Below are 16,006 nucleotides of genomic sequence, written 5' to 3'. Positions count from 1 at the left end.
GCATTATGAACATAATGTCGAGTCTGTTTCTGTTTATTTGTAGTCACAGTAGCCTATATACATCACATTTAGAAAGAATAATTATTCCTGTATTTTTATAAAAGCTCCTGAACAAAAAACATTATTTTTTTTATGACATAGGCTACGTGGAGCTAAACTCTCGAGACAGCTTATGACAGCTTATGTTACTAAATAAATACACGACTGTGATAGACAATAAGAAGCTGACGTCTGATTTCAAGTGGTCGCAGTTACCATGTTTACTATAGTAACGTTAATGCCTAGCGTGCATAGTCTTTTGCATCGCTTATAAATATTTCTGCCTTTTATGGTGATTATAATCCACATCAAGTTATTTCAAGTTATTTCAAACACTCGCTGCCGACTGAAAGTGAGTTTTGAGCTCACTTTTTTAATGCTAGTGTTATAGCTGTTATCTTTATGAAATGATCCGCCGCGCCGATGCTCTCCAGATGCGGAGAAACTCCGTCTTTGATCATAACCACTCCTCTTGCCCCAGCTGGCCCGCTTTGACCCAAGGTTTTCATTGGGCCATAAATCCTGGGCCGTTGGCCACAAGGAAGCACTGAAAACGTTCTGAAAAGCGAGGTGTGCTCTGATTGGCCAGCTATCCAGTGCATTGTGATTGGCCGAATGCCTCAAGTGTGTGACTGAAATATTACGCCCCTTGCCATACTGTGATGCATGTCTTACAGAACACCAGCGCGACAAGACAAAAACAATAAAACCCATTACAAACGACCCATTTGTTGCATCCAGTGGGGACATAATTACGGTTTATAATGACTTGTACTGTCTTTTTAGGAGTTGGGTTGCATCACGCCACATAAACATAAAACCATGTCTGCATTTGTGATCAGAGAAACGACAAACAACAACCACTACTCTACACTACTCAAAAGTCGTGTTTGAATTATCAGTGGCAAATTCTTTAGATATGAAAATGTACTTACAGGCTCTGTGTCATAACAGCTGGCATTGTAGGCTACTCTCACAGGTTCAGGAAACAGTCCTCCATAAAATGTGCTGCACACGTCTGAATATTTGAGTTGAACTGTTCTGGAACAGTGTTGTTAATACAACTTAACCACTGACTTTTAGTTGTGTCCTCTCTTGGAAGTCCAATCAAAGTAGCTTCGCTTTCACAATGAAACACAGCATCTCCACAACATGGTGTCGTGGCAACAGCATGAATAAAATTTTTGTATTGAAGGATTCTACAAACTATTTTATTCATTAAACATACCACTGCATAGTTTTTAAATTATAAAACAATAGACAGAAACTTAGACAGCATATAAGTGATTTATTTGAGCACTTGAAAAATACAATAAGAATAATTTGAGTAAGAAAACTAAATAAATAAACTAAAAAAGATTTAACTTTGTATGCCAATTACAGTACATCCTGAGATTGCTAGAAATGCAGCATTTACAATGATTTCTGTTCATATAGTCAATTATTACGTGCTGATGTGCTGATGTGCTGATGGCCAGTTATAGAGATGGTAATACTACACACTAAAAAATGTTGCGTTAAAAATAACCCAACCTGTAACCCAACTATGGGTTGGTATAGCACCTTCCCATCTATGGGTTATTTCGTCCCAACCCATTGGGTTAAAATCCTGTTGGGTTAAAAGTTACCCAAAGTTGAGTTAATTATTTATATTAATTAACATCAGTATTTTTATTAAAAATTACTTAATACAACCATATTTTGAAGCTACTTTGTTGTAAATTACAGATTTTATTTTAATATGCAAATAACACATTTACAAATATATTTTAAAATATTTTATTTAAATTTACAAAAATGTGTAAAAATACAACTGACATTTTCAAGATGTACAAATGTGTCAATTCATATTCATATCAAAACACACAAATGTGCGAATACAGTTCACAGCTGTAGCCTAATGGTTAGAGAGTTGGACCTGTAACCCGAAGGTCGCAGGTTCGAGTCTCTGTGCTGGCAGGAGTTGTAGGTGGAGGGAGTGAATGAACAGCACTCTCTTCCACCCTCAATACTCATGGCTAAAGGGTCCTTGAGCAAGGTACTGAACCCCCAGTTGCTCCCCAGGCGCTGGATATGGCTGCACACTGCTCCGGGTGTGTGTTCACTTCTCACTGCTGTGTGTGTGCACTTGGACGGGTTAAATGCAGACCACCAATTCAGAATATGGGTTACCATACTTGGCAAATATTACGACTTTCAAATAAAATGAACCTAACATATAATAATAAAACAAAAAATAATCATAAAATCAAGTAATAAAAATATACCAGCTGCTGGACCTACTGATGATCAATAAAATAAAAACGTTTTTTACTGATTACTAAATACAAAGTTTTTAAGGAGGAGACAGTGTGCAGAAGAAACTATTAAAGACTGTGTGTTACAAAAACTCTCATATATGAGCAGAGGGCTTTGGGTAGTAGATTTCATATACAAAGAAATGTTTGAAACACAAATTGACTGCTTGTAGTATCGTCTCCTGTTCCATCACCTCCCTGTTTAAAATAATAAAAACTTGGGAGGAGTTTTTCTTGTCACCAAGCACCAGGACATGTGGATTCTGGCTTGTCTCATGATTCAAGTACAGCACTAATAAGTGCCAACCTTAAAATAATTGATAATTCACCCATAAATTAAAATTCTGTCATCATTTTTTTTTTTTTCAAAATATCTTCTTGGAACGATTTGTATTGTACAACGTGTGTCTTATACAAAATAAATAAAGGTGACTTGACTACACCGGGCACTGTAATTTTAAGTGTTGCTTTTACTTACAGGTTGAATGTCAATGAAGGACCGCTTCATTTCCGTGTATGATGTGCACACCATTTTTCCATTTTTGTGGTATGGTGCAGACAGCAGGAAGGGTTTTAAAGACAATTTCTGCATGAAGGCCTTTTCAAAAGTACAGAGAAAGCACAAGTAAAAAAAAAAAAAACTAAGCTCACAGTTTAAATTTTTACAGTCTTTGTGGGAATCTACTACTAAGAGACAGACTAAATCAGTTTTCACTCCTTCCAGAAAATTTGTGGCAATTTTTGCGGCTAATGTGAGTAAATATTACCACCCTTTGACTGATTTGGACTTGTAGGGAGGAACAAAAGTACACTGTAAATGAAAGGAAGCTTTGTTGGACGGAATGCAACAATACACTTATTTCACCTCATTTGTCTTTTTTCATAATTTTTGGAAGTCATAGGTCTAAGTAAAATTGAAAACTTATGTATCATTAATTTAAATAGGTTACTAACCTTGAAATGTTTCAATTAACAGGCAGAAATTCTATTGTTGCAATTTTTCCTTCACGAAAAAGTCCATTGTCTAAAACATAAGTATAAACACATTTAGTACAACACATTTAAAAAACATGTCAATCAATCTAGCTTCATAAGAGAAACTGCTGTAATTATAGGGTATTCTGATAGATGCATAACAACATTCAATATGAATAAACCATAAAAACACTATTACTGTACAATTAATTAGTGCTGGTGCGCTAAGACGAATATGGCTTCTGTTTTATGTTCCCCTCTTAAAGGTTGGTTGGTTTTTGTGGATCATCTCTTTCTGTTTGTGACACTATACGCTGCAAAACCATGCCGTTTTTTTACTACCAAAACGCAGTTTCTGAGCATGAGTTATTCCATAACGAACACAAACTATAACGTAAACAAAGGAATTTTCATCCATATTTCAACATTATTGCTTCGTTGGACTAAACGTGCTCCATGAGATGTCATTCAGTGGACCCTTACCTTTCTAACTAAACAGTCAATTGGTCAGTACTTGTCTTTTGAATATCTAGGGATTGTGCTGAAAGGTGCTCCACGCATTCTGTTTATTATTATTTACAGGCCTCCAAAATACTCTCCAGCCTTTGTTGAAGAGGTCACAGAAATGTTATCAATGATTTCCTCAGAGTTTGACTGTTTTGCTATTGCAGGGGATTTTAATTTTCACACAGATAATTCAGAAAACAAAACTACAAAAGAAATGATAACGGTTCTAAACACTTTTGACTTGACTCAGCATGTGCATGGACCCACACACAAAGGTGGACACACTCTAGACTTAATCATCAGTAGGGGTCTAAACATTTCATCCATTGTTATTAAGGACATAGCACTACCTGATCACTTCTGTATTTTCTTTGATATTTTGATGTCTGCTACAACTGAATCTAGATCGGTCTCTGTCAGAAGGAGATGCATTAACGAGAACACAAGTGTACTATTTATGGAGGCTATATCTTTAACACCAAGCATTTCTGCAGACTCTGTTGATACTCTCCTTGATTCATTCAACTCAAAAGTTAAGAATGTTATTGATGATATTGCTCCAAAAATAATCAGTAAGAAAACAAACAGACAGAAATCAGTTTGGAGAAGATCAACAGCAGTTCAGAATATGAAAAGACAATGCAGAAAAGCAGAGCGGATGTGGCGGAAGACAAAACTTGAAATTCACTATAGCATCTACAAAGACAGCCTTCATGCTTTTAATGTGAAACTAGCCACAGCTAGACAGAATTTCTTCTCAAACCTTATAAACAGTAACTTAAATAACACTCGTACTCTTTTTGCCACTGTTGAGAGACTGACAAACCCCCCAAGTCAGATTCCCAGTGAAATGCTCTCAGACAGCAAATGCAATGAGTTTGCATCCTTCTTTTCTGAGAAGATTATCAATATCAGGAAGGCGATTAGCACATCCTCAAGTAATGCAGAGGTCAGACAGATTAGGCCACAATATAAAAAAGATACTATGTCGATTTTTGAAGCAATTGATAGCAAAATTCTGGAAGACAGTGCAGCACCTAAAATCGTCAACCTGCTATCTTGACACACTTCCCACATCTTTTTTCAAAAATGTGTTTAACTGCTTAGAAGCAGATCTTTTAGAAGTGGTGAACGCCTCACTTCTTTCTGGGACATTTCCAAACTCCTTAAAAAATGCAGTTGTTAAGCCCCTCCTGAAAAAGAGCAATCTTGATAACACCATTTTGAGCAATTTTAGACCAATATCTAATCTTCCTTTTATAGGTAAAATTATAGAAAAGGTCGTTTTTAATCAGCTGAACAAATACTTAAACTCAAATGGATACCTGGACAATTTTCAATCTGGTTTTTGACCGCATCACAGCACAGAGACAGCACTTAAGATAATAAATGATATTCGCCGGTTATTGCTAGATCTCAGTGCTGCGTTTGACACTGTCGATCATAACATACTACTAGAGAGACTGGAAAACTGGGTCGGGCTTTCTGAGATGGTACTCAAATGGTTCAGGTCATACTTAGAAGGGAGATGTTATTATGTGAGTCTAGGAGAGCATAAGTCTAAGTGGACGTCCATGACATGCGGAGTCCCACAAGGGTCAATTCTTGCACCGCTCTTGTTTAGCCTGTATATGCTTCCCCTAAGTCAAATAATGAGAAAGAACCAAATTGCCTATCACAGCTATGCTGATGATACCCAGATTTACCTAGCCTTATCTCCAAATGACTACAGCCCAATTGACTCCCTCTGCCAATGCATTGATGAAATTAATAGTTGGATGTGCCAGAACTTTCTTCAGTTAAACAAGGAAAAAACTGAAGTCATTGCATTTGGAAACAAAGATGAAGTGTTCAAGGTGAATGCATACCTTAACTCTAGGGGTCAAACAACTAAAAATCAAGTCAGGAATCTTGGTGTGATTCTGGAGACAGACTTTAGCTTCAATAGTCATGTCAAAGCTGTAACTAAATCAGCATACTATCATTTAAAAAACATTGCAAGAATTAGATCTTTTGTTTCCAGCCAAGACTTGGAGAAACTTGTTCATGCCTTTATCACCAGCTGGGTGGACTATTGTAATGGGCTCCTCACCGGCCTTCCCAAAAAGACCGTTAGACAGCTGCAGCTCATCCAGAACGCTGCTGCTAGGATTCTGACTAGAACCAGAAAATCTGAGCATATCACACCAGTCCTCAGGTCCTTACACTGGCTTTCAGTTACATTTAGGATTGATTTTAAAGTACTTTTACTCGTATATAAGTCACTAAATGACCTAGGACCTGAATACATTGCAGATATGCTCACTGAATATAAACCTAACAGAGCACTCAGATCATTAGGATCGAGTCAGTTAGAAATACCAAGGGTTCACACAAAACAAGGGGAGTCCTCCTTTAGTTATATGCCGCCCGCAGCTGGAATCAGCTTCCAGAAGAGATCAGATCTGCTAAAACATTGGTTCACATTTAAATCTAGACTTAATACTCATCTGTTTAGCTGTGCATTTATTGAATGAGCACTGTGCAATGTCCGAACTGATAGCAATATATATTTTCACTGTTTTTTTTTAATTTTACGTAAAATCATTTTCTAACTGTTTTAAATTCATTTTAAATAAGTACAGTTTTAATAATTTTAAAAGTTTTAAAATTGCTTATTTTATTCTTGTTATTATTTTTCTTCATTACTATTTTACTTTCTTTTATGTAAAGCACTTTGAATTACCATTGTGTATGAAATGTGCTATATAAATAAACTTGCCTTGCCTTGCCTTGCCTTGTCTTGCCTTGCCTAAACTGGGATTTACAGCTGTGGATGTGTTTATGACTCGCTATTAAGACGAATCTGGTATGTAATGCGTTTTCATTCTTCATGTTTTGATGTGTACTGCTTACACAAATCTAGAAAGTAAATTCTTCATAAGCTTTCCACTAAAAAACAGCGATCTGTTGTCGATGCTTGAGGTTTAGATCTTTATAATGATATATAGTATAACAATGTAAAAACTTCACAATCATCGGGAAGTAGGAGATGGGAACCGGCGGACATTCAAATGAACTTTAATAACCAAAATAACCACAAACAGCGCGACAGCCCCTCGCGGACGACTGTCGCGCACAAACCAAAACCAAACACAAAATAAAGCCCAGGCCTGGTCCTCTCTCGTCCTTCACTGTCATCGCTCCTCTTTTGTATCCTTCTGATCTCCTCCGTGGGACTCGAGACTGGTGAATCGAGCAGGTGTCACTCATTTCCAATCACTCCACCGGTCTCGCTCCGTTCCCACGGCTCTCGGCCCCGCCCCACTCGTCACATATAGTTTGTCAAGATTAAATTTGTCCCGTTTCATTTCATCTATTTGTAATTATTGACATGTGCAAACAAGGGGAGTTCAGGACGCTGGCGTCGGGGTGCAGGTTAAGAGGTTTTAACAAAATGAGAGGGATCATACAAAATGCATGTTATTATTTTTTTTTTTATTACTGTCCATAGTAATATGTTTTAAATTAAATGTCTACATTTAGTCCACAAGAAGAAATAGCTGAAATTATCAAAATAACCACATTCAAAATTTGATAACCCCTGGTTCTTAATACTGGATGTTTCACATGTGTAAACAGGCCTAAACTCTTATATTTGGTGGTGTTTTATAGACATCATAGCAAATCCAAAAGGCTGTTTGATAACATCTAAATACCCTTTGACTTTCTTTTCTGTGACAAGCAATTTACATGTGGCTATATTTTTCTTGCTGGGGACAGTTGAGGGACAACTGTGACAAAAGGTACAAACATTTATTGCTCATTAATGCTCGATAAGGCAGTGCATTATATAGTAAAAACCATAGGGAAGTAAAATTAACAGCAATGTATTATGCTATTCTGTACACATGCCACTCCGTTTTTTTTCTAGCTCCGCTTAGTATATCCAACTGCGATGCACTGATCCTGCCATGTGTGTTCATATCAGAACAGACTCTGATGGATAAGGTCATAAGATGACAAGACACAACAAATCTTATACTCTCTCACTCTACCTGAGATGCTTCTCCACAGAAGCCCAGATTATACGCTGTTCATACAGCAGATACAAACCCAAAGTACATACATGCTTGGTTTGTATGTTGTTCATGATTTGTTTGCAGACAACGACAAAGCCTTCACCTGAAAATACTGTCATGATGCCCACAGAGGCAGAGAGAGTTTGTTTTTAATGGTACAATCATTAATAATTGATGCAGTGGGCCGGAGCTACTAAGGACTTTAATGGATTTACCTGCAAGAGACTGCGATGCCTCGAACAAGTGCATCAACCTGGAGAAAAACAACATCCAATGTCAACAAACAGTAGGTCCTGATGAATACCACATGATCTCCTGTCCTCCAGAAACAACGCTACAATATATGTTTTTCATAAATCTAATATGTTCTCATGTGTCTAGCAAACATGGTTGCATTTCCTTGTGTACGGTATTTGATGAGCTTTCTGTATGTCTGCTGATTAATGTTTATATATAAATGAAAGCCTAAATTAAATCTGTTTATCACGTAAAAAGACTTTTTCATCTTATTTGGATAACTTATACAGTGTCTTTTTGTAGTTTTTGATGTATGAAACTTTGGGTTGCATGGACTTTTAATGAATATAGTATGGCTCTAGCAACCCCAAAGTCATAGGTTAGATTCCCAAGGAATATATAAACTGAAAAAAGTATATATGAAAGCAGTGTAAACTGCTTTGGATGAAAGTGTCTGCTCAGTGAATGTAAATTAATGGACAAAAATGATCATAGAATGTTAAAAAAGAAATAATTAAAATGTTTTGACATGAATGAGAGAGAGAGCATCCCTTAAAATTCTGTCATCATTTACTCATCCATATGTCATTCCAATGAATGAAATTAATAGAAAACTATTTTGGACCCCATTTACTTTAGTTGTCTGTTTCATTGTTTAAAATAAATAAATAAATACAAATTGTTAAAACCTTTTCAAATTGTCATCTGTTTTGTTCCACCCATTTTATGATACTTGAAATCATGTAGCTTCTTGAGGAAAGGTGTGCTTTTTTTTTTTTTAGGATATTTGGTGGACTAAACCGTATATTGGCTTAATTATTTAGGCTTGCATTGAAGGAAAGGACGACCTGAGCCATGTTTAGGAAAGAGAACAGACTCTTTGATTCGGACCACCTTCTTTCCATCAGCCCCAGTGAAATTAACCTAATCAGTAGTACAAAGCAGTTTGGTTCTTATATGTGGCTTCTTTGAAACTAGTGTGTGAATGTGTATTTTGTTTCTGAGTGTGTGGTATTCTGTGGATTACACTCAGTATGTCTGCTTGTGCTCTGTGGCTTCTCTCAGGAGATGACCTTGAGGCTGTCCTCTCCTCCTTCTCATGTGTTATGGGAGGGGCGAGCTGTGGGAAGGGAAATGTGATCGGGGCACCAGCAACTCTCTTCCACTTGATGGTTAAAACCTTTTGGAATTCTTCGTTTTTCTCAACACTTCAGATAACAGCCATGGAAATTACGCTGGTGGTTGTGATGATAAAACATCATGGCACAATTGCTGTCATTTAAAACCGATCGCTTCTTAATGCGAATAGCTATTAGTGTCATGAGTTTTAATGAACTTTTCAGACAGAAAACTGAGTCTGCAGGAGAAGATTAAGCCGTTTTTGATGCTTTTACACAGCAGATGCTTTCGTTAGCAGTATGTGCTCTAAAGGACAGTAATATAAGCAGAAAAGTAAGTTTTACATTTAAAGGAGGGTACCGGGCCATATTTAGGGCTTGGAATATGAAGACTTGGGGGTGGCAAGTCTCCACCTGAAAGTGTCAGAAAACCTCATTAGCTTTAGAGTGGATGGTGACTGTATAGATTATGCCATGATGTTGATTTATATTGTACGCTTCATTAGTGTGGCACTGAGAGGCAACATCTTGTGTCATTGGGGATTATTTGACCTACAGGGCTGCCAAGGTCACAAACAGGGCTGCCGTGACAGAATGTACTGACGTGTGACCTACCCCGCCATGTGTTTGTGGGGGTTTTGACGTTTAGTGAGATTGCACTAACAGAAGGCCTTGGAGGCGTATAACCCAGATTTAAAGGAATGTTCTGGGTTCCATATGAAGCTCTGTCAATAGCATTTTTGGCATAAAATCAGTCATCACAGAAAAGGATTTAGGACTCATCACTTCACTTTTTGTCAAATACATAAAAATCACAGTTAAAGTGAGACATTTACAGTGTAAGTACACGGACCTTGTGTTATAGTGCAAATGACCCTAAAAAGCCAGTGTACCATATAAGAACAATTTATTTTAACTTTGAAATATGAACAAAAGAAAATCTCCTTTCCTATAAATATATTGAGTGTACCCTTGGCTGTGATGAATGTCAAAGTGTGAAATAATAATATGTCGTCCCATGCACTGGTTTGAACATGTGTACTACATATACAATAAAAATTTTTTCCTGCATTATGATGAAGTTGCTTGTCCCTAGGGCATGATTTATATTTTGTTGCCAATACATTCCAGTCGTTCTTTGGAATCTCATGCGGATCTGGTTTTATTAAGTGTACCACCTTTTTTTCTGGATAACTTTTATGGAAAGTGACAACTTGCGCCAAAGTGACTTTTTATTTTTCATTTTCAATGCAGCCATCCACGAGTTCCCTGAGGATATATTCACCAACAGACAGCGTGCGCAAGGAGCTGTACTGCTACACATATTTGGGGTAGGAGAACTTTGTGCACGTCATTCAACATTTAACTTGCTCACCAGTTGACCTTGCCATCCATGATAAATGGTGCTTGTCTGAGAATTTTATTGCAATTAGAAATAGTTTGTCAGTTCTCGTCATCATTTATGAGTTCGCCATTAGGTTCACAGTGCTGAAACCACCCTGTCAACAACTGCTTATAGAACTGAAGACCATTTAGACATGCAACTTATTATTTCTGCACATCAAGCCCATTATGGTGCATTTCTTTCTTGTCTTTCTTCCCATTTCAGGCTCTATATATGTTTCTGGCCCTTGCTATTGTCTGTGATGACTACTTTGTGACCACTCTAGAGAAGATCTGTGAGGTGAGAATAAATGTTCAGTGGCAACAATGAACTTCCAGTTCCCAGAATCACTTCAACCTGTACGTCTAAACCCAGAGTTTCCAACATCTTCCTGTAATGCTGGGTACTGGATCATGTAATACTAATATTCAACACTATTAGGTATAGGTAAGGGTGGTTTGTTTAAGTTATTTTTTATTTTATTTAAACTTTATATTTTTAAAAAGGCAGTGCTTTTAAGGGGATTAAATTAGAGATGCAATTTCTCAGAGAAGTTTTTAGCATGATGCTGTGTTTCATTCATCAAAGCACTGTCTTTGTGACAGTGACTGTTACTGTTTTGGCTCCTTTAAGGACCAAAAAACATTGAAATGTTTGGAGTCAGCAAGGTTTTTTTTTTTTTTTTTTTACAAAAAATTAGGGCTGGGCAAGTTAACGCATTATTATCGCTTTAATGCATTTATTGATTAATGCCAATAATTATTTTATCGTGCATTAAGACAGTTTTCTTTATTGTTATGTAAGTCTGTTGCTCACTGGCTCTGAAGACACATAAAGACAAATCATGGGTCACAGGAGAGGATGCTCCCGATCAAATAAAACTTTACAAATGGGAAATAGGATGTTTCTAATAGCACGTGAAGACAGCAGAGAAGTGCTTGCTCAGCACAATGGAGTGCATTGTTTTGTTAACTTTGTGGTTTATTATTTTGAAGCGGTAACACACGTCCCTCTCACAATAGATTGCTTTACAGATCTATCGATTTTGCCTCTCTGAAAAATATTCACCAGTGGTGTATAAAAAGCCTGAAAGTCATACTCGGTAAAAGTACAGATATCTTATCAGAAAATTATTTGGTTGAAGTTGAAATCACCATAGAGTAATATTACTTGAGTAAAAGTCTTAAAATATGTGATATTTATTGTACTTAGGAGTGTAGTCTCAGTCTCAGAAGTCACGCCCACGGACCGTTGGCTAAACGTCTGATGCATATGGGATACAAAAGAGGAAACACTTCAGGAGTGTCGAAGTCATCATCGGATTGGATGAATTCTACAGGATTTTCGGGAGACGTGTGTGTTGCATTCTTTAACATTCGTAACAACGAGCGCTTATCAGGATCAACTAATCACAGGAGTTTCAAAAGTCTGCAAAATATTTAAAGTTTGCGGTATAGAATATTCTACACCGAAACGTGATGCTGAATGAAACGAACTGTGATTGGTTGTTTGACATGTCAGTCAAATGGCCTCATGGGCGGGCCTTGGTCAATGAAAGCTGCCATGAATTCTAGACCTTAGCCGTCTGAAGGTCTGGCCACTCGAGACTATGATTCGACCACTGATTCGACAAACCTGCTTTCCTGCAGTCTGTGTTCTTCTGACTATTTTGTAGTAAGTAACGAGTATACTTAGGGGAAATGTATCGGAGTAAAAGTATACATTTTAATCAGGAAATGTAGTGGAGTAAAAGTAAACGTTGGGTGAAATATAAAAACTCAAGTAAAGTACAGATACTCCCAAAAAATACTTAAGTACTGTAAGTATTTTTAATTTGTTACATTGCACCACTGATATTCACACAATCATGCAGCATGTATCAGAAGATCTGCCTTCCAGTGCAGTTAGCGCTCACACTCACTTATCAGTTTATAACTGAACTGCGCTCTGGCCCACCTCTTCCAACTGAGCCAGGGACTGCTAAACAAAACGATCACACTATTCAAACGAACCAGGCTTTAGGGATTAAAATTGCCTAGTGTGAGCACAGTCTAATTATTCTCTCGCATCCCGCACACACACGAGTCTCTGCACGCCCATCAAGTGTTGTCCCTCACCGCACTCTGCTGCAATGGGTCCCGTGATCGTGCAGGTCTCTACTCGGAAAATGCCTGTTGTAATGTTATGATTGAGGCTCTGGACTCTGAGTAAAACTTCTTTTTCTATATTAAATATTTTCTATAAAAATGTTAATGTCCTGGCACTGACAAATAGCTTGTTTATATTTAATTTAATTTAATTACATGAATGTTATAAGTTAAGATTCACAAGAAATATTTTAACTGCTACTATGTAAAAGGAATACTGCTCTAAAAAGCACCTTATTTATGTTTTTGTGTTCGCAAAACCAAATGATATTGCACTAGCAGTACTTTTAAATGAAAAAACTGCACAGTATACTACTTCTGAATGCATTAGTTTTGCAGCAATAAATTACTATTGAAAAATATTAAAATATAAAACCATTATCTTCATGCTGCTCTTTTCCAATTTATAGTATAAAAAAGAAATGACAAACTGTTCCTTTAAGAGCTGCTAGTCATACAGATAATCTGATGACTGGCCAGACTTATGGTCGCTGTTGGACAGTGTTTTCTCTACTTCCTGTTGGCCTTCTGTAGCAAATTGTAGCTCCGTGTAGCTGTTTTTATTTTATTTTTTTCTCTAGAATCTTTATCTTACTATCACTCTCTGTTTTTTAAAGTGTTTTTCACAAGTTCATCAAACAACCGCAGTAAGAATTTTCATCAAGCACGGTGAGTAATGGCTTCTCCTATCATTGTTTCTTGCACCTCTTGCCACATTTACAGTTTATCTATCTCTGTCGCTGATGAGGGATTCACATGTGATAAATGCAGGGAAATAGTTAGGCTGACAGAGAAGATTTCAGAATTAGAGACACGCATCCAAACTTTAATTGAGGACAGTAAGAATGTTAGGGCTCTAGATACGGCTTTGGATGCGTCTAGCTCAGGGATTCCTGTACATTGTTCGGTTCCGGAAACAGAGCCCCAGCAGCAGGGCAACTGGGTGACGGTGAGGCAGCGTAGTCGTGGGTCAAAACACCGCTCTTCTGTTCCGATCAAAACATTAAACAGGTTCTCCCCACTCAGTGATGCACCCACTGAGAAACCTGATGAAAGTGCTCTAGTTATTGGTGATTCTATTGTACGGAACGTGAATATAGAGACACCAGCCACCATAGTCAAATGTTTACCGGGAGCCAGAGCGCCTGACATCTTGGCAAATTTAAAAGTGCTGGCTAATGCTAAACGTAAATACAGTAAGATTGTTATTCATGCCGGCGCTAATGATGTTCGACTTCGCCAGTCGGAGATCACTAAAAATAACATTAAAGAGGTGTGTGAACTTGCAAGCACGATGTCAGACACTGTAATATGCTCTGGTCCCCTCCCTGCTTACCGTGGTGCTGAGATGCATAGCAGATTGTCATCACTCAATGGCTGGATGTCTAAGTGGTGCCCACAGAATAACATAGGTTTCATAGACAATTGGACGAGCTTTTGGGGCAGACCTGACCTGTTGAAAAGAGATGGTCTTCATCCCTCCTGGGGTGGCGCCACTCTTCTCTCTAGAAATATGGCAAATAGTCTTAGTGTTTATACTTGACTAACTGGGGCCCAGGTCAGGAAGCAGACAGACTGGCTAAACCGACTGTCTGCTAGCTGCCTCCCGTCACAGAGGTCAGTTAATTCTCAGCACATAGAGACTTTTTCACCTAGATATCACACTATAGAGACTGTGTCTGTTCCCCGAACTAGAAAATACAAAAAACGTCCAAACCAAGTTAAGATTAACAATTTAATTGAGGTTCAACAAATAAAAAACAGAAGCAATATGGATAAACAAATGATAAAGCTTGGCTTATTGAATATCAGATCCCTTTCTACGAAAACACTTTTTGTAAATAATATGATCACTGATCATAATATAGATGTACTCTGTTTGACAGAAACCTGGCTAAAACCTGATGATTACATTATTTTAAATGAGTCCACCCCCCAAGATTACTGTTATAAACATGAGCCACGTCTAAAAGGCAAAGGTGGAGGTCTTGCTTCAATTTATAACAACGTTTTCAGGATTTCTCAGTGGGCAGGCTTCAAGTATAACTCATTTGAAGTAATGGTACTTCATATAACATTATCCAAAGAAACAAATGTTAATGATAAATCCCCTGTTATGTTTGTACTGGCTACTGTATACAGGCCACCAGGGCACCATACAGACTTTATTAAAGAGTTTGGTGATTTTACATCCGAGTTAGTTCTGGCTGCAGATAAAGTTTTAATAGTTGGTGATTTTAATATCCATGTTGATAATGAAAACGATGCATTGGGATCAGCATTTATAGACATTCTGAACTCTATTGGTGTGAGACAACACGTTTCAGGACCTACTCATTGTCGAAATCATACTCTAGATTTAATACTGTCACATGGAATTGATGTTGATGGTGTTGAAATTATTCAGCCAAGTGATGATATCTCAGATCATTATTTAGTTCTTTGCAAAATTCATATAGCCAAAATTGTAAATTCTACTTCTTGTTACAAGTATGGAAGAACCATCACTTCTACCACAAAAGACTGCTTTTTAAGTTATCTTCCTGATGTATCCAAATTCCTTAGCATATCCAAAACCTCAGAACAACTTGATGATGTAACAGAAACTATGGACTCTCTCTTTTCTAGCACTTTAAATAAAGTTGCTCCTTTACGCTTAAGGAAGGTTAAGGAAAACAGTTTGACACCATGGTATAATTAGCATACTCGCACCCTAAAGAGAGCAGCCCGAAAAATAGAGCGCAGCTGGAGGAAAACAAAACTAGAGGTATTTCGTATTGCTTGGCGGGAAAGTAACATATCCTACAGAAAAGCATTAAAAACTGCTAGATCCGATTACTTTTCTTCTCTTTTAGAAGAAAACAAACATAACCCCAGGTATTTATTCAATACAGTGGCTAAATTAACGAAAAATAAAGCCTCAACAAGTGTTGACATTTCCCAACACCACAGCAGTAATGACTTTATGAACTACTTTACTTCTAAAATCAATACTATTAGAGATAAAATTGCAACCATTCAGCCGTCAGCTACAGTATCACATCAGACAGTGCACTATAGATCCCCTGAGGAACAGTTCCACTCATTCTCTACTATAGGAGAGGAAGAATTGTATAAACTTGTTAAATCATCTAAACCAACAACATGTATGTTAGACCCTATACCATCTAAGCTCCTGAAAGAGGTGCTTCCAGAGGTCATAGATCCTCTTCTGACTATTATTAATTCCTCATTGTCATTA

General features: G+C 37.4%; 1 protein-coding gene across 3 annotated transcripts in view; it reads left to right on the top strand.

Moving 5' to 3' along the window:
* Positions 1-16,006, top strand: part of slc24a4a (solute carrier family 24 member 4a) — a 56,952-nt gene that overhangs the window by 27,459 nt on the left and 13,487 nt on the right. For all 3 annotated transcript variants that reach the window (XM_059519274.1, XM_059519273.1, XM_059519275.1), the window contains exons 3-4: positions 10,489-10,565; positions 10,844-10,918. In XM_059519274.1, the coding sequence (XP_059375257.1) occupies positions 10,489-10,565; positions 10,844-10,918 (152 nt within the window). The remainder of the gene's footprint in view (positions 1-10,488; positions 10,566-10,843; positions 10,919-16,006) is intronic.

The sequence above is a fragment of the Carassius carassius genome, chromosome 31, assembly GCF_963082965.1.
Source record: "Carassius carassius chromosome 31, fCarCar2.1, whole genome shotgun sequence".
Classification (NCBI taxonomy): domain Eukaryota; kingdom Metazoa; phylum Chordata; class Actinopteri; order Cypriniformes; family Cyprinidae; genus Carassius; species Carassius carassius.
This window is presented reverse-complemented; position numbering and strand designations above follow the sequence as displayed.